The sequence below is a fragment of the Coloeus monedula genome (assembly GCF_965178545.1).
Source record: "Coloeus monedula genome assembly, chromosome: 17".
NCBI classification, from domain to species: Eukaryota; Metazoa; Chordata; class Aves; order Passeriformes; family Corvidae; genus Coloeus; species Coloeus monedula.
In genome coordinates, this window is record NC_138797.1 from 5637555 (window position 1) to 5653337 (window position 15783).

The 15783-nt window shown below is 43.3% G+C and overlaps 1 protein-coding gene across 1 annotated transcript; it reads right to left on the reverse strand.

Annotated features, from left to right (window-relative positions):
• Positions 1–1250: 1250 nt before the first annotated feature.
• YWHAB (tyrosine 3-monooxygenase/tryptophan 5-monooxygenase activation protein beta) lies at positions 1251–15215 on the reverse strand. Its single transcript, XM_082293064.1, has 6 exons — positions 15108–15215; positions 7288–7588; positions 6170–6293; positions 5055–5218; positions 3624–3719; positions 1251–3160 (listed from the first exon to the last, which is right to left on the reverse strand). Exons 2-6 carry the CDS (start codon positions 7579–7581, stop codon positions 3104–3106), a joined length of 735 nt encoding a protein of 244 aa, XP_082149190.1. The 5' UTR covers positions 7582–7588; positions 15108–15215; the 3' UTR covers positions 1251–3103.
• Positions 15216–15783: the final 568 nt, after the last annotated feature.

Sequence of the window (15783 nt, forward strand, 5' to 3'; positions counted from 1 at the left end):
GGGCAATCAGGAGAACCTTTACACTCACAAAAGCCTTCTGGTGGTTTCCCACACAAAGACGCCTCACCCAAAGGTCAGATGAGCATCAGCGCCAAGAATGAGAAGCTGCGGCAGCAACAGTAAGATGAGCTAAACACGTAGAGTGCACCTGGACTGGTACGGTGGCTGTGCCAGCTGGAAAGCCCTTTCCCAGAAAGACAGAATTAAATAAAAAATTGAGACACCCCCTCAACTCATCACTGCTGCAGACCAGCCTCCTCAGCTCACAATTTCCCCAAAACAGACAGTAAGGATGAGAGATGTTGTGTGAGAGGACTAGGACAGGAGGTGGTCTCTGAACATGAGCAGCTAGCAGACACAGGGATTTTTCTTCTCAAGAGCTGACAATGTCATTGGCGTGACTCAGACTGGGTGTTAGTGCACACTATAAATAATTTAAGATGCTTGATATGTGCATACATTTGGGTATATCCATAAAGGCTGAAGAAAATGACAATGTAGCAATAATTACAGACATGGAGGGACCACCATGTAAAGCTATGGCACAGGGCAGAGCAGTGGTCAAGCAACAGCTGGTTAGATTTGGCCTAAAGCCTTCATAGTGGTCAATCAAGAGCAGCCAAGTGACATTTTCCACCGTGCACACTTCTGTGTTGCCCTACTGCAGGAGCAGGAAGCTCTGGGAGCAGGACCAAGCTCCTTCAAGCTTTTAGGCTGCCCAGCATCTGCCGCCTGGCTACTGCCATCCATCCCTTCAAGTGCTCTTAGGTCCAGGAAGACGCCTCCACTTATTTTGCACTCTTGGTGTTGCTCTAGCACAGCACAGTCTGAGACAAGCAGAGCTGGGTGTGCAGAGGTGAGGCCAGCCCTGTGTTCACAGTGGGTATTTAAAAGATTCCCAAGAAAAATCTCTAAATGTAACCAACAGACTTCTCTCATTTACAGTGTGTTCAACCCTACAATGTGCGATGACTCATGACAAGTTAAATGGTTATTCAGAGTTGCACTTGAGCTCTGCAATGACAATATATTACAAGTATGCCCTCAACAAAAAAGAACAGAAACAGTGTTTTCTCCTACAAATCTGGGAGGGTGTGTGGGGAAGTCTCTTGGTAAAGGAATGAGTAACTCAGTATTTGTAAACCATGAATCAACTCACACAATCCACAAACTGAGAACTGAATGTAAGTGGTGATTTTACTACCACAGGTTTTGCCACTACTACAGCAAAGACAACAGACACGACCAAATGATAAAATTTTTTTTTATTATTCACTTTTGAATTCTTTTACACTTTCCTGATTATTTTGTGTAAGGTGAAACTAGAACTGTTTAAAAGACATACACAAATCTAGTACATCAATAACCAGGTATTTCTTTTTGCTATACTATTCTCACAACCACGTGTGTGCTAGGCAATATAACCGTCACAGAAGCAAACTTTAGGCAGAATACTGGTCAGTAAAAACAAAGCGAAAAGAGCTACCAGATATACAGACAGGCTCGGTTCCACATTCACTACTGCATTTATCAAGCGCCAAGTATTAACTGCACAATTTGTTCAGCTAGTAGAGGGGAGTTTTAAAATCAGTGCATGAAATTCTTTTCAGCAGACAGATGGACAAACAGATGGATCCTATACCTAAGTGGAATGTGAAGGCAGGGGATGATACCACGGGACTGATAGGTGACTATTCCTAATCTTTTCCACTGCATTATTCACGCAACTCTTACTAGGTTTTGTGTAATGGGACATGTTTGAAACATGACAAGGTGAGGACGTTTGGAGCTCAAATATTACAAGTTACAAGCGTTACAGATGTGTAGGTCTGCATTCCAGTACAAGATAGGAAATCCTGAATATTTGAGCCAGTACTTGAGCTGGTTTCCTGGTACCACCAAAGAACGGCAGACATGAGCTGAAGAATGCAACAGCACTGGCAGCTCTCAAACACCCAGGGAAGAAACCTGTCCTTGGTGTGAGGTGCAGGCCTCATTCACCATCCTGACACCACCAGGAACCGTGGAAAAGATGATGTGCATGTGGGAGTCCAAAATTGCTTTAATGGAGTTTAAACAGGTGAGAGGGTCAAGGATGAACAGAGTCCAGTGGGAGAAAAATTTCTATAAAGTGAACTTAAAGACGGCTCAGTGATTACTTTAGAAGTTTTCAGGATAAATTGAGAATGGGAATACCATGGAGATTTTGATTCACCTAAGAGTAAAGTAATGCAAAAGTGGCAGATCACTTCATGGTATCATCCAAATAATAAGGCCATTCAAAAAATTGAATCTTCTCCTATTGCAAGTCCATGGCAGCAAACCAAGAGTTTTCACTACTGAAGAATATCTAAGTTGTAACTAGGTAAAAGTTATTGCTGTGGGAAGGGGCTTAGTCATGCATGTGGTATGAGCATGAAAGCACTTTGAGAAGTCAAATCCCAGTTATCTGCCAGTGTAAAGAGTTTGGAAATCAAGCTGCTAACTCCCCCGTTTCCCTCCTCCCCGAAACAAACCCCATCCCCAGAAAGACAGGATTGACAAAGTGAGCTTTTGACTGAAAGCGGTGCCTCAGACTTGGTTACAAATGTCTACAGAGTGTGCCTGTTCAACTACCTCATAGCAGTATCCCTAACTGGAATGCCATACATTGGATTGTTTTCCTTCCATGCCCCAGTGTCACAATAGAATCTCTATAACTTTCTGTACAACTTTACAACAGAATTGTACTTCGACTATTTTGGTGCCAAATTAAGCTCGCCAGAGTTACATAATTGATGTCTACTTTTCTACCAATAAGAGTTTTGTAAAGTCAATTGCAATCACAAAACCCATTATTATTATTATCACAGTGTTCAGTTAAAAATATAAACACGGTAATCGGAACTGTAAATGTTCAGAATAGGAAAGTTCGGAATGCCATTGGAATAACCGACCTCCGCTCTAGGTACACAAAACACCAACCAACCGGTTTTACCCCACAGACAGTTTTTGCTACGTTGAGGTTGTGAAAGTCGATGTACTATTCTTTTTGCTTGTCGCACAAAGGGATTATGTGTAGGATACAGGGTGACATTGAACATATAGTGAAGCGTGACAGCCATTAGTTCTCTCCCTCCCCAGCATCCCCTTCATCTCCCTGGTTTTCCGACGTCCATAGCTGTAAGGAAATACAAACACGTGTTTATGCTGGAAGCACAGTTAATTACAATTGTCAGGAAAGGGAAGACAGCGTAATTAGTAGTAGCTGTGCAACTTTCTCAGCTAAGAGCAATGCAGAACTGAACTTAATAGCAAAGCTAAGGAATAATAATCTAGAGCATGAATAAAAGATAAGCAAGAAGCCAGCACAAGCTGAGAAGTTCCACATAAAACTGTTGAGAACAAACTCCACTCTGTTAACAAAAAGAATCTGAGTTTGTTACAGCAATTAACAAGTGATTCCTAGTTTGAACAAGCAAGTCTAACTGGTCTGGTTACAAAAAGCATCGAAGTTAACACATGCAGTTAACGCCTGAGAAAAAGCTCTTAATTGCACAGAACTGCATCAGCTTTCAGATGCTGAGTCCCACTTCACAGAGTGCAGCAGCCTAGAGTGCAGTGGTTTGCCCCATGGTACTCACAGTGAGGTTGTCCCTAAGCAGTTGCATGATCAGGGTGCTGTCTTTGTAAGACTCTTCATTCAGCGTGTCCAGCTCTGCTATTGCTTCATCAAATGCCTAAAAACATAAACACAGCCCTTTCACACTCTGCTTTCTGGAGTCACTTCTGCTTATACAGAGCTTACAAATTTGCCACATTACTATCCAAATTCAGTTAAAAAATCTTCCAGTATTTTTCTTTTCCACCACAAGAAGAAATGCAAACCAAAGTGAGCACCAGATCCTAGACAGCCAGGGGAAAACAGAAGTCTTCAGGGGTGTTCAGATTAAAGCTCATAAAAACTTTACTAATCATGGTAATACCAAATATTGAAAAGGCAAGAGCATTCTCTGTGTCATGCTGAAAAATGGTTCACATAGCTTGAAGTCAGGTTTAAGAACAACACTTAAAAAAAGAGACTTTCATTAAAAACGAAGGTCTCATTGGTCTAAATAAGCAGTGAAAGACAAAGGTACCATTACTAGGAGAGACATACTGTACATGAGTGAGTAGACAAGAAAATGGAACACAAGATTTTTCAACAGTGGGGAGGAAGGTTTTCAATTTCTTTTCACAACAGCAGAGGAAGTCAGGTATGTTCCACTAGAGATTAACAAAGCCATTCTTCCCATCCATCTGTTACACATGAAAATCAATACTGTGAGTCTGAGAGCCGTAAGTGCTATTTCTTCATTCAGGTTTCAAACAGATGTAAGCATTTTAACTAAAAAAAGCAAGAACAGCAACAACATTTTACAGCAAAACATCACTTCTTGTTACAAAGTCTTACTGAAGTGCCTATTAAGAACACAAAGATTCACCTAATGCCATGTTATTCAAGTTACTACCAGACAATTTTCACAGACACAAAAAGCTCCATTTAGAAGACTAATCCTATTTTAGGGAGAAGGCTAAGGAAAAAATGACTGGCTATTTGTTTGCCACAACCCATCACAAAAGCTCTTTTTGGTCTCTGGAGAGAGGGGTACACATGCATATGGATAACAAGGACATTTAGAGCTACAAAGATGGGCACACAGACAACACCAACATTCATGTACTGGCTAAGTGCTCCTATTTAAATAAATATTTCACTTTAGAACTGCTTAATTAATTCAAGTGTTTTCAATTTTGACACAAACACATTCTAAGAGAATTAGGTGGACATTAAAAAGAGGCAATTTGTCTTCCCTGTCACTGGAACAGCTGCAGTAGCAAATCAGCCTTACCCAAAGTTAATCTAGTCCAGCAAACCAACTTACCTGAAAATATACTACAATGACAACAGTTCAATGACAGCATTTTTAAGGAATTTGATATGAAAAAGCATAATCATCTACAAAGTGCTACTGTAACCATGTAATTACCTCCTCAGCCTCCACAAAAATTGGTGATATGAAGAGTCTGCTTACCGTCTTTGCCAGATTACAGGCTTTTTCAGGAGAATTTAGGATCTCATAGTAGAAGACAGAGAAATTTAGAGCCAAACCGAGTCGAATGGGGTGTGTTGGCTGCATCTCTTTCTTGCTAATTTCAAATGCCTCCTGATAAGCTTGCTGGGAATTTGCTACTGTTGCTGCAAGAAGCAATTACAACCACATAAATACACAGTACATCTCTACATGGGGGAAGCAATTATATTCTCAGCCTAGACTACCGTGCCACCAGAAATTCATACAATTACCTATACACAGACACTTCAATGTTTTTACATGCAAAAGCCTGCCTTCCACTTGCTGAACTACTAATGCTGAAATAGATTTTTTAAAAGAGACTTAAAGTAAATTTTTTCAACAAATTCGAACCAATCTGAATGGACCCAAACTCTACTTAAGTCAAAGTGCTCTGGTTTTAAACATTCATTTTCAGCCCAGCTGAAGAAGTCATAGTTATCAATAATAAATTCAGACAAAACCATACGGGGAGTAAAAGATAACTGAACTCCTGCAGTTAGGTCATGAACTTTGTATTTCAGGTTGGGGTTTCAGGGCAAAGCCAACAGTCCCTTCCTGGCTAATGAGTAACAATAAGATCCGTGCTGGTCAGATACTCACAGGAATTCAGGCACAGTTCAGCACTGCTTTCCCATTTGAGAATTAATTACTTTAAAATCCAGGAACCCAATATCCCATATTTGCATGCAGAGAGTTTGCAAACAGTGAAGACTTGAGCCAAATTCATAGTTTAAACATGACATCAAAGGAACAAAGCATTTTCCATGAGAAAGAAACCTACATTCTCCAGGAAAATGATTTTACTCTGCCACATATGCTTGAAAATTAGCCACTGTGGTCAGGGGCTGCATTGATGTTTGCAGTTTGACTGCATTGATGAACATCTATCTGTCAATCACTTCTATTAATTTCAGTGAAGTCTTTCTCCAAAAGTGACTTGCACTGCACCTATCTTCATAACCACAGAGCATTAGTGAGAAGAAATAAATACTTATGTTGGGGAAAAGAATGCAAGTGTTTTTTACACTTGATTGTGCTTGTTCTGCAGAATGAGAGACTTCATTTCTACTTACTCTGCTTATTGTCCCCAGACGCCACCTCTGAGAGGTATCTGTAGTAATCACCTTTCATTTTCAAATAGAAGACCTTGCTTTCTGGCTGCGTGGCATTGACAATAAGGTATTTATCCAGGAGTTCCTGAGAAGGATTTAAAACAAAGTGACGTTTCCTGAGTCATAATGTCTGAAACAGACCCTTTGTTACAATGGTGAGCATGAACTGTTCAAACAGTAACAATGACTTCTGTCATGACTTACGTAGAGTCATGTGCTAATCACTTTGCCTACTGCTGTCTAAACTCTGGGAAAAAAAAAAAAGAGAAAGTACTTGTAGCCTAATCTACGGAGAGCTGAAAACTTGCTGTGTTGAGATGACCCACAATTCCCTCCTGCAGGATCTAAAGGCTACCAGGGCTTAAGCTTGCTGATGCAAACCCACATCCACAGCCAACTAATGAAAAGCATCAGATGGAAATTAGCACCTCTGGTCACTTTTGCTGCCACAAATTTGAATTCTATGCAGAGCTGTGAAATTGTCCACAAGGAACTGATACTATCTCCAACGTCAGCTGAACAGTTTGACAGTGGCACAGGAAGTACATGTGCACTCAGAAAGAGATGCAAAGACTGACTGCACTGACAGCATCTGCTCCAGACTGATCTTAAGCAAACAAAACAACAATAAAAGGCATCTTGTCTGAGTGAAAGAAAAAGCAAAATCAGTCTGGGAGAAGAGCTACACACCTTCTCCATTAAAAAAAAGTAATAAAAAAGACTCAGGATGTCAGCATTCATTAATGAAAGAATTTAAACAGCAGGCCTTTTAGCAGGACTCATGCTGGTGCCCCAGATCTACATTTGTTTTCATGGTGAACCCTCTCCAGCCAGCAGCCAGGGGTTTTCAACATGGCCTTGTTTGCTTTTTTCTGCTAAAAAGTATACTCTTTTATAACAAATTTCTTAAGAAGCAAGCTAAATGACTTAGGAGCTAGAATTGGACCCAAGTATGTAGCTATGCAAAATTATTCCCCTGCTAAGGTGCTGCAGTGTCTACAGCACTACTAAAATTCCTTAAGCCTCTCTGAAGAATGCTGCAGTACTAACTACTGTTATTTTTGCTGTTGGATTATTACCAGAACATCATTGCAGATATCCTGCAATTCAGCCTCAATTTTCTCACGATATTCTTTTCCCATCTGCTGTTTCTTCTCGTTTCTCTCTGTTTTCTGTTCGATGCTGGAAATCACACGCCAGGAGGAGCGACGGGCACCGACCACGTTCTTGTAGGCCACGGAGAGGAGATTCCTTTCTTCATTGGACAGCTCATGTCCCTGCTCAGTGACAGCCTTCATAGCAGCAGCCATGTCATCGTAACGCTCGGCTTGCTCAGCCAGTTTGGCTTTCTGTACCAACTCACTTTTATCCATGGCTGTCCTGCAATTAGCAAGGAATAAAAATAGAGAAAAATGTCTCGACTGTCTGCACTGGGGAAGTTCATGCTGAAGGGTGAAGCAGATCTTACAGTCATTAATAAGAGGGAAATCTATCAACTGTAATAAAGTAATACAAAGGGTTTCTTTCTAAAAATGTATTTGACCTTTTGCCAAATATGTATCATTTCCATGTGTAAATGACTAATGACAATCCTGAAGATATGAAAGCATCGTTCTTCAAAATGCAGCAAAAGTCATACTGGCATTAAGCACAGCCCTATATGAATCTGTCCTCTTTCCTATACCAGCCACAGCTCAACTGGGAAAATACTAACCAACAAACCACCAGGTTGGTTGTTTTTTCAGGTTGGTTTGTTTGTTGTTGTTTGTTTCCCTCCACTGCAATACAACAGCAACTACTTAGGAGCACTGAAGCACTGGACAGCTCCTCCTGACCCTGAAAATTTTGGCAAGTAAAAGGAGATGTTTCTGTGGGTTACATAAACCATACCCAGGAAAGCTGTAGTTGTTGGCAACTATGGAAAAGTACATTTATACTGTTCTGCCAGAAAATAATGTGGAGGTTTTTTTTACATATGCATCAACACACACATAATGGACAATTCTACACAGCTAGGGTGGCTGCAGTCTCAGGTTTTCAAGACCTTTTAAATAAGACTGACATTCATAAAATCTGAATGGGACATGGCCCACATGATGGTCACTACTACAAAAACAAGTTGCTTATATGGAAACAACTCATTTATCATTTCTAATAATGCAGTTTAGCAACCAAAGCTGTGAAAACACAGCTACTCACATGGCCACAAGGTCACTGAAGAGCTTAAGCCAGGGAGAATGAGTGTACCACCCAGGGCCAGGCTCACAGGAGAAAGTAAATTAGTTTCTTTGCCTTTATCAAAACGGACCTTAACACTTCACAAACTTACAGACATCCCAAATTCATCTGTAAAATTTCTCCAGGTGCGCAGGTTCACTTTTGGACACATCCAGCTGTTATTCTCATTAGTACTGTGCAATAATTATCCTCTCCTACTCCTAAATCCTAATCAGAACTCTCACTGTCTAGATAAGTTGTCAGGCTGAGACTTAACAGCCTAAAAACAACTTCTAAAAGAACAATAAAACCCAAACAAGAACAGTAAGTTTACATTTGTATTTCACAGACTTCTGTTCGTTACAGAAGCACCTACAGTCCTATTAGAAAGACCCAACATACTGAATGTGATTGCTGCAGCCTTTTCCCTGGCTCTCACCTTTCAAGATTCTAGTCTGACAGGCTTCTGATGGAGAACATCTTGCACACAGTGCTCAGCTTGTATTTTACTCCAAGGATCACCTACCACACTATTACAGAGGAAAACCGGTCCCCTGTACCAAATCCTCAACCAGGACAATGAGATGCAGACCCAAATTCCCATTGTGTGTATGAGCAGTTTCATACACTGCTCATACTGCCAAGGACGAGTCCTAACTACAAAATTATTTTGAGATGAGCACATTCTGTCCCTCCAGGTGAAGATATTCCACTTTAGCAAAAAAAAAAAAAAGCAAAACACCCCCCAGAATATCAAGTCAAACATTGTCATTTCACACAAAAGTTCCTGAAGCAAACCCAGCAACCAAACCTACCTGCTCTGTATCTGCAAGTCACACTCACTCCTCCTTGTGTTTGATCCTTTGTAGATCCTAATGCATCCATCCTCGTAAGGCACCCAAAGTAAGGACACAGAATGCTAAAACCAGCCTCCTGGAAAGGGACCTTTTGCAGACTGGTAAGTAAAGTTGGGCTCTGTTTCAGCTCCATTTCAAGTACTGTGTTTAAATCAGTGGATTCTGGGACCTACTGAAAGGTGCCCCATAGACTTCAGATCAAAGCCCTCAACAAGACAGGGTGACTGTGGGCAGCAGTGTGACAACTTGTGGTAAGGCATGATTCATTCAATCATCAGCTCTCTTCCCCAGTAAGCTTTTACCCTGGGGATATTTTCATTTGTTTTCACAGGCTTATCAAACAGATAGCTCCTGATGATGGAAAAGGTTAAGCGGGATTTGTGATGTGCATGGTTTCTCCCTACTTTGAAGGCTATCATAACACCAATGCAAAACAAGTCCAAGGAAATCATCAGAGCATTTCCCCTTGAGAAAACCCATCCCACTTTTCCCTGTTGAGTCTATCAAACCTTGTAAACCATTCCCTTAACTCAGCACTAATTGCAGACTATGTGCTTAAGGCAGGAAGTAATTTGTGAGTGGTATTTCTCTACCCACTCACTAAAATCTGAACATGAGCAAAGTACACCTGAAGAATGCTTTTTACATTACAAGAGCCAACTTTAAACAACAGGACATTGAAGCGAAACAGTTTCAGAGCACTTTTAGTTTCTTTATTGTCTGCAGAGCTTCTAGAAGTATTTATACTGCAAACATCTTATCTTCTCCTCTTCTTCTAATGGAATGTGATTGTTATGTGGAAGCAGCCTACTTGTTCAAGTGCAGAGGCAAGTAGCCCCAACTGAGTTTACATTTTGCCATTGAAAGGTCAGTTTTATCTGTGATCTGCACTTTGCCAATAGTGGTCTAATCTGTAGACAAGTCATCTGTGCAGAGTTCCATTTACAAACAATATAGAATTCAGTTTTGAAGGGGTGCAGAGTTTGTTTTATCAAGCTCACTGACATATTTATATTTAGATGCAAGACAGTTCACAGTAGTCAGTGGGTTCATATAAGGACACATGAAGGAAATCACAAAGGGAACTGCTCATGAAGGAAAACATGGGGGCACAAAGACCTAATGGATAAAAAAGATCCAGAAACCAGTTTAACATATCAATTATACAAGTAAAATACCAGCACAAAGATTAGAATGTTGCTTCTCATCAAGCAACTTTCCTCAGCAATGTAACTACTTTATGCACACGAAACTCATTTATGCATATATGAAACTCAAACTCATCACTAAAGATGCAGCTTCTGAGAACTTCACTTAGTTTTGACGTAAGAATTCAGTGTACAGGGGCTTGAGTTTAGTTAATTCATGCTAATATCTGTACTGTTAGTAGGCTTGCTATGAAACACAAGTATTATTCAGAAACATGGATTTAACAGAACTTAAATGCGGTAAGAAAATAATTGCCCACACCAAAATATCTGCCAATGACAGCAAGTCTACCATAATTTCCTTTCCAGGATGCTGCTGCATAAAGGAACACTTAAAATCCTCATTTGATTCTCCATTGCTTACCTTGTTAGAAGCTTGGAGAGAGCTTTGCAGAGCTATGCTGACTTGAGCTCCAAAGAAGGAAGTGTTTGCCAGAAGGAAAAAAGATACAAGGAAAGGAGTGATGTTTGAAAAGGCAAAGAAGCAACTATCAGTTATAACTGGTCCCTCCCAGAGAGGAGATGAAAGCCACACTCTAACAATGGACCAGTGTGCCACAGTCTGAAACAAGCAAAGCCTAGAGCTAAAAATACACCTAGGCCACACACAGAAGCCATCTACCAAAGGTTACCTGCAGCTAGGAGCAAAACACACAGAGGTGATGAACAGGAGGCTGACAGGAATGATCTATTCTAGCACTAATAAAGCCATGCCATGGCGGCAAAGGGAAAAGAGGGAAGATGGAAAAAGGAGCAGAGACGTGCAGATTACAGCCATGGAGGAGTCCTGAAAGTTGCCTGTTCTAAGCAGAAGATTCTGATATTAGATGCATTAACACACTTCAAATTCTTAAGACACTGTCTTCTTAAGAATCTGTCCAATACAACTTAGTAGCCCTCCAAAAAAGCAGTGGCTGGACACTGCTCACAACACGGGATGCCAACCACTGCCCAGCAGTCACAGCCAATAGCACCAGCTGCCAGAAATTTTAATCACCTGAAGTCCCACAGTCAAAATGTAATTTTTTTACTATTTTTTCCCTCTATCTCCCATACAGCCTAGAGCTCTTTCAATCCCTCTTACAAATGCAGAAGAGCATGTATGCAGGCACTGTAAGTTACAAGTGCTTACTCCCACCCCGGAAAAGCTTTACGCCTGTGTAGACAAGACTGAAACGTATCACAAAGCATCAAAAGTAAAGGTCAGAATCTGTAAAACTCAATAGTTTGTAGCTGCCTGCATCCTTCAGTGGAAGATGCAGTAGAAGGGGACGGTGTGACCAGCCTGGGAACAGGACCTGGAGTCAGTACAACCATGGATCTTTCAAGAGTGGATGGACACACAGAACTGGAGGTTTACATCCCATTAACAGCTGAGGGGTAAAACATGCAGCTACCATTGCTCAGATGACTGCAGGATTTTGAGAACTACAGCTTACTCCTCAGCACTTACTCCATCTACTCTGTAGCCTTTATTGTTTCCCATTCCAATGGGCTCTTTAGGACAAAGCCAAAACAGATCAGAACTAACTGTGCTTAAAGTCTGTAGAAATCAAATGAAAACTGACACTGAAAATAATCTGGCTTATATAACATATCGAACTGACAGGACAATACTAATAAGCTTACGTTGGTCTGAAGTCTGCTGCTCTTGATGACCTGTTCTTCTGATGCTAATTAAGTCATCGATTTTTGTGCACTGTTTTTCTCTCTACAGCAAGCATGAGAATCTATCAGACAAACACTACCACTTTTCAGAAGAGAACTGGTGAGAAAGCAATGTAGTTATTGGTTTGACATACTGGTCCCTAACGAGTCGAGTAGAGCTGCAGGTTAACAGACCTGTGTATTTCACTGTGAGAAAGGAATACAAAACCAGATTTGGTGAAATGGGAGGCAATCATACTTCCCAGTCACAAGCTCTGTAAGTCCACTCAAATTCTAGCAGGAGAAGCAGCAGACTGGTACAGAATTTGCAGCTCAATATTCCACCAACATGTGAACACACCTTATTTGTTTTCTGGATGGGCAATTCATTCCGAAATTAAACATTCAAGTGAGGTGAGTAGTATTTCAAATTAAGAGTTCTATAATTACAGAGTAAGAGCTTTGGAGACATTATTTCTAAAATAAATAGAAAATCATTCTCCATCATTCAGGTACACACATGCTGACACAAGTATCTGCATGATGGGGATGGCATTCCCTGTCAACTGGACATCGCTTGAAACATTTTTTACAGGAAATGGAGTGCAACTCTTTCAACCTTCCTTGCTTTACTGCAGTATTAGGTATCGGATTTTATTAGTTGTGTTTCTCTAGTTGGTTCCCTTAAAGGCTATACCATGGATTGTTAAATAACCGATTAGAAAATGAATGGCTCTGGTAAGATCTGAACAGTAAAATCTTCCTGTCAGAAGCTTGGGTATAGCAAGTTCAGTAAAATATCCTGCAAACATAATGAGGGAAAAAGGAAAATGATTTCACAGCTGTGATATTCCTGCTGACCTTGTGCAGCACATAACTTTAGCCTCCTCTGCATCTACCCTGGCCTTCAGCTCAAATCTCTATGCAAATGTTGAGATAAAATTAACATTCTGTAAAGCCATGCCTCACCCTGCTCTGGCCATCTGCTGCCATCATTACTTGTTGCTTCTTAAAATTGAATAAAATGACACTCAATGGTTTTCAGTCTCCATAGAGAATTACAAAACGCCTATGACCACTACCAGTAGCATGTGGGAACACTGATGGTGTATGGACACCTTAAATTTAGTGACTGCAGCCTTGCTCTTCCTAATGCCAGGCTGAAAAGCAGAGCTCTGCTCCCTGCCTATGGCCCTTTGCTCAGGACAGCTGCAGGTGGAGACGTGCTGGCACTTCCACAGCACAACATACCCACATGGCAACACCTTTTTGTTCCAACTGGCAGAACTGTTTTTGGCTAGAACCCAGGTGGAAATAGTGAGTTAACCCAAAAAATCTTCCCCCAGGCATAAAGTTCATGCCAAATTAATGTATTCATATCACAGGTAAATCACTTTTGTTAATAATAAACTGACAGTATTTATATTACAGGGTGGGGCAAGAAGTGTGGCCATATAACAGACACACTACTGTAATGCCTGGTATTAGGATACCACACGGATCAGAGTAGGAGCTTTTACCTCATTAACCAAATAATTATTTACTGAACTCCTCCTCATCCGAGTTTATTCACATGCATCACAAAAAGCTGCATACTGGCACAGGCCTGCTCAGGAAAAAATAAAAAGACTCAACATCAAAATAGCAGAGATCAGAACATGCGGTACTGACATAATGAGGTTGAGAAAACTGCACCAGGCCCATCTGTGCAAGGAGTCTATCACTTTATTGGTACCAATTTAATAAACAAAATATGATACACGGGATATTTTTGCAGTCCTTTAATATGAGAAAAAGGCACTTGTGCGCTTGTTTTCTTTTCTAGACCAGATTATATCTCATTATTGTTCTAAAATAAAAGTAAGCTCATCTTTTTCATATAAAAGGATTAAAAATTTTGACTGAGGTGTCCTTCATTAGCGAACATGTAAAAACACAAATATTCCTACAGCCACTGAAGATACAAAACACTACAAACATTCCCAAAGTCTCTGATATTTTTCCATGGGAATTTAGTTTTTATGGTGCTGCATGATGTGTTTTTTTGTCTTCCTATCACTGGAAAAGGTATTTTAACTATTAATAAAAAAATATATCTGAAAGTAACCAATTTATATTGTGATCTTTGTGTGAGATGCATTTATGCCAATACAGTGATTGTGTGCCACTGCCATTTCATCATCCCAATTAATACCTGGTTATACATATCTCAAACAAAACCCATGGCCGTTAGATCTGGGCTACCGCCCAGCCTTTTTATAGGCTGGGACTGGCTTGAACCAACCTTCTTTCCCTGTGGAGTGCTCCCTAAACGCATCTCTATTCCCAAATGGACACGAATGATCAAAATTGGAGAGTAACAATAAAAGCATTTTATTCCCTTCTAAAGCGCTCATGCACGGCCACGACCACCTTCGGCCCTACGTGGGCCGGCTCACAGCCACCGGCACGGACACGGCAGCTGCGCTCTCCCGGGCTGGGCACGGAGCTCCCGGCTTCGGGAAGCCCGAGGCCGGCCCAACCCTGCCGCGGCGTGGGCGAGCTGCGGGCAGTGCCGGCTGCCGGCCCCGGCGTGGCGGGGCTCGCTCTCGGCCCCGGGCGCGCAGCCCTTCCCGCCGGGCGGGCCCAGGTGAGCGCGGCCGCGCCCCGGGCAGCGAGTGACTCACCGGGGCGGGGCAGCGCCGGGCGCTCGGGGAGGGGGCGGCACCGCCCGCTCGGGCCCGCCAGCGGCCGCCGAGCGAGGGTCACACCGTTAGCCGGGCCGGTGAACGCAGGAGCGGGGAGGCAGCACCGCGGACCCTCCCGCTGGGACCTCCGCGCGGCGCGCCCGCCGCGGCCTGCGGCTCCCCGCGCGGGGTGGAGCGCAGCGGGCCGGGCGGACGGCGGGCAGGCCGGGGCGGACTCCCCCGCGGGTCGCGATCTCGATCCCCGACGCCGATGCCCACCCCGATGCCGGGCGCGGCCCCTCACCTGGCGGCGCGCTCGGATCCCACGGGCGGAGGCGACGGGAGCGGCGGCCGCTCGCACGGACACGCGCACACACCCTGCGGCGCTCGGCCCCGCTTCCGCCGCGCGGCACGCCCCTTCCGGCGCCAGGGGGCGCCGCCGCCCCGCGCACCGCCCCAGCGGGACGGTCGCCATGGCGACGGGGGCTCAGCCCGCCCGGGCCGGGCCGGCCCCGGGGCTGAGCGGGGCCCGGGGCTGCCGGTGCCCGCCCGCCCGCCCTGTGTGCACACCCGGAGCGGGGAGAACCCCCGAGACACGGCCTGTGGCACGCTCGCACCTCGGCAGCCGCCGCGCTGGGCGCTCTTTGTCTCCTCGGAGCTCCGTGGTGCCGCAGGAAGCGCTGGGGTGGGAGTCCAGGGGAGGGGGCTGCTCCGGCCTGGAAGTGCAGCAGCTTCTCCGGCAACAAAAGAAAGAGTTTCTGGTTTTCTCTGGCCATTTCTCACTGCTGTTCTTTGGCTGGACCTCGCGGTAGGAGTCACAGAATCAGAGAATTGATGAGGTTGGAAAAGACCTCTAAAATCATGGAGTCCAGCCTATGAGGGAGCACCACCATGCCAGAGCATGGCACTAGTGCTGCACCCAGTCTCAAACACCTCCAGGGACCGTGACTGCACCGCCTCCCTGAGCAGACCATTCCAAA

Excerpts from the sequence above, each read along its gene's own strand:
- YWHAB (XM_082293064.1), bottom strand. The coding sequence starts at position 7,581 with ATGGATAAAAGTGAGTTGGTACAGAAAGCCAAACTGGCTGAGCAAGCC. Across the intron at positions 5,219-6,169 it reads GTCTGGGGACAATAAGCAGA|CAACAGTAGCAAATTCCCAG; the intron begins GTAAGTAGAAAT and ends TGCTTCTTGCAG. Across the intron at positions 3,720-5,054 it reads CCTGTAATCTGGCAAAGACG|GCATTTGATGAAGCAATAGC; the intron begins GTAAGCAGACTC and ends TTATGTTTTTAG.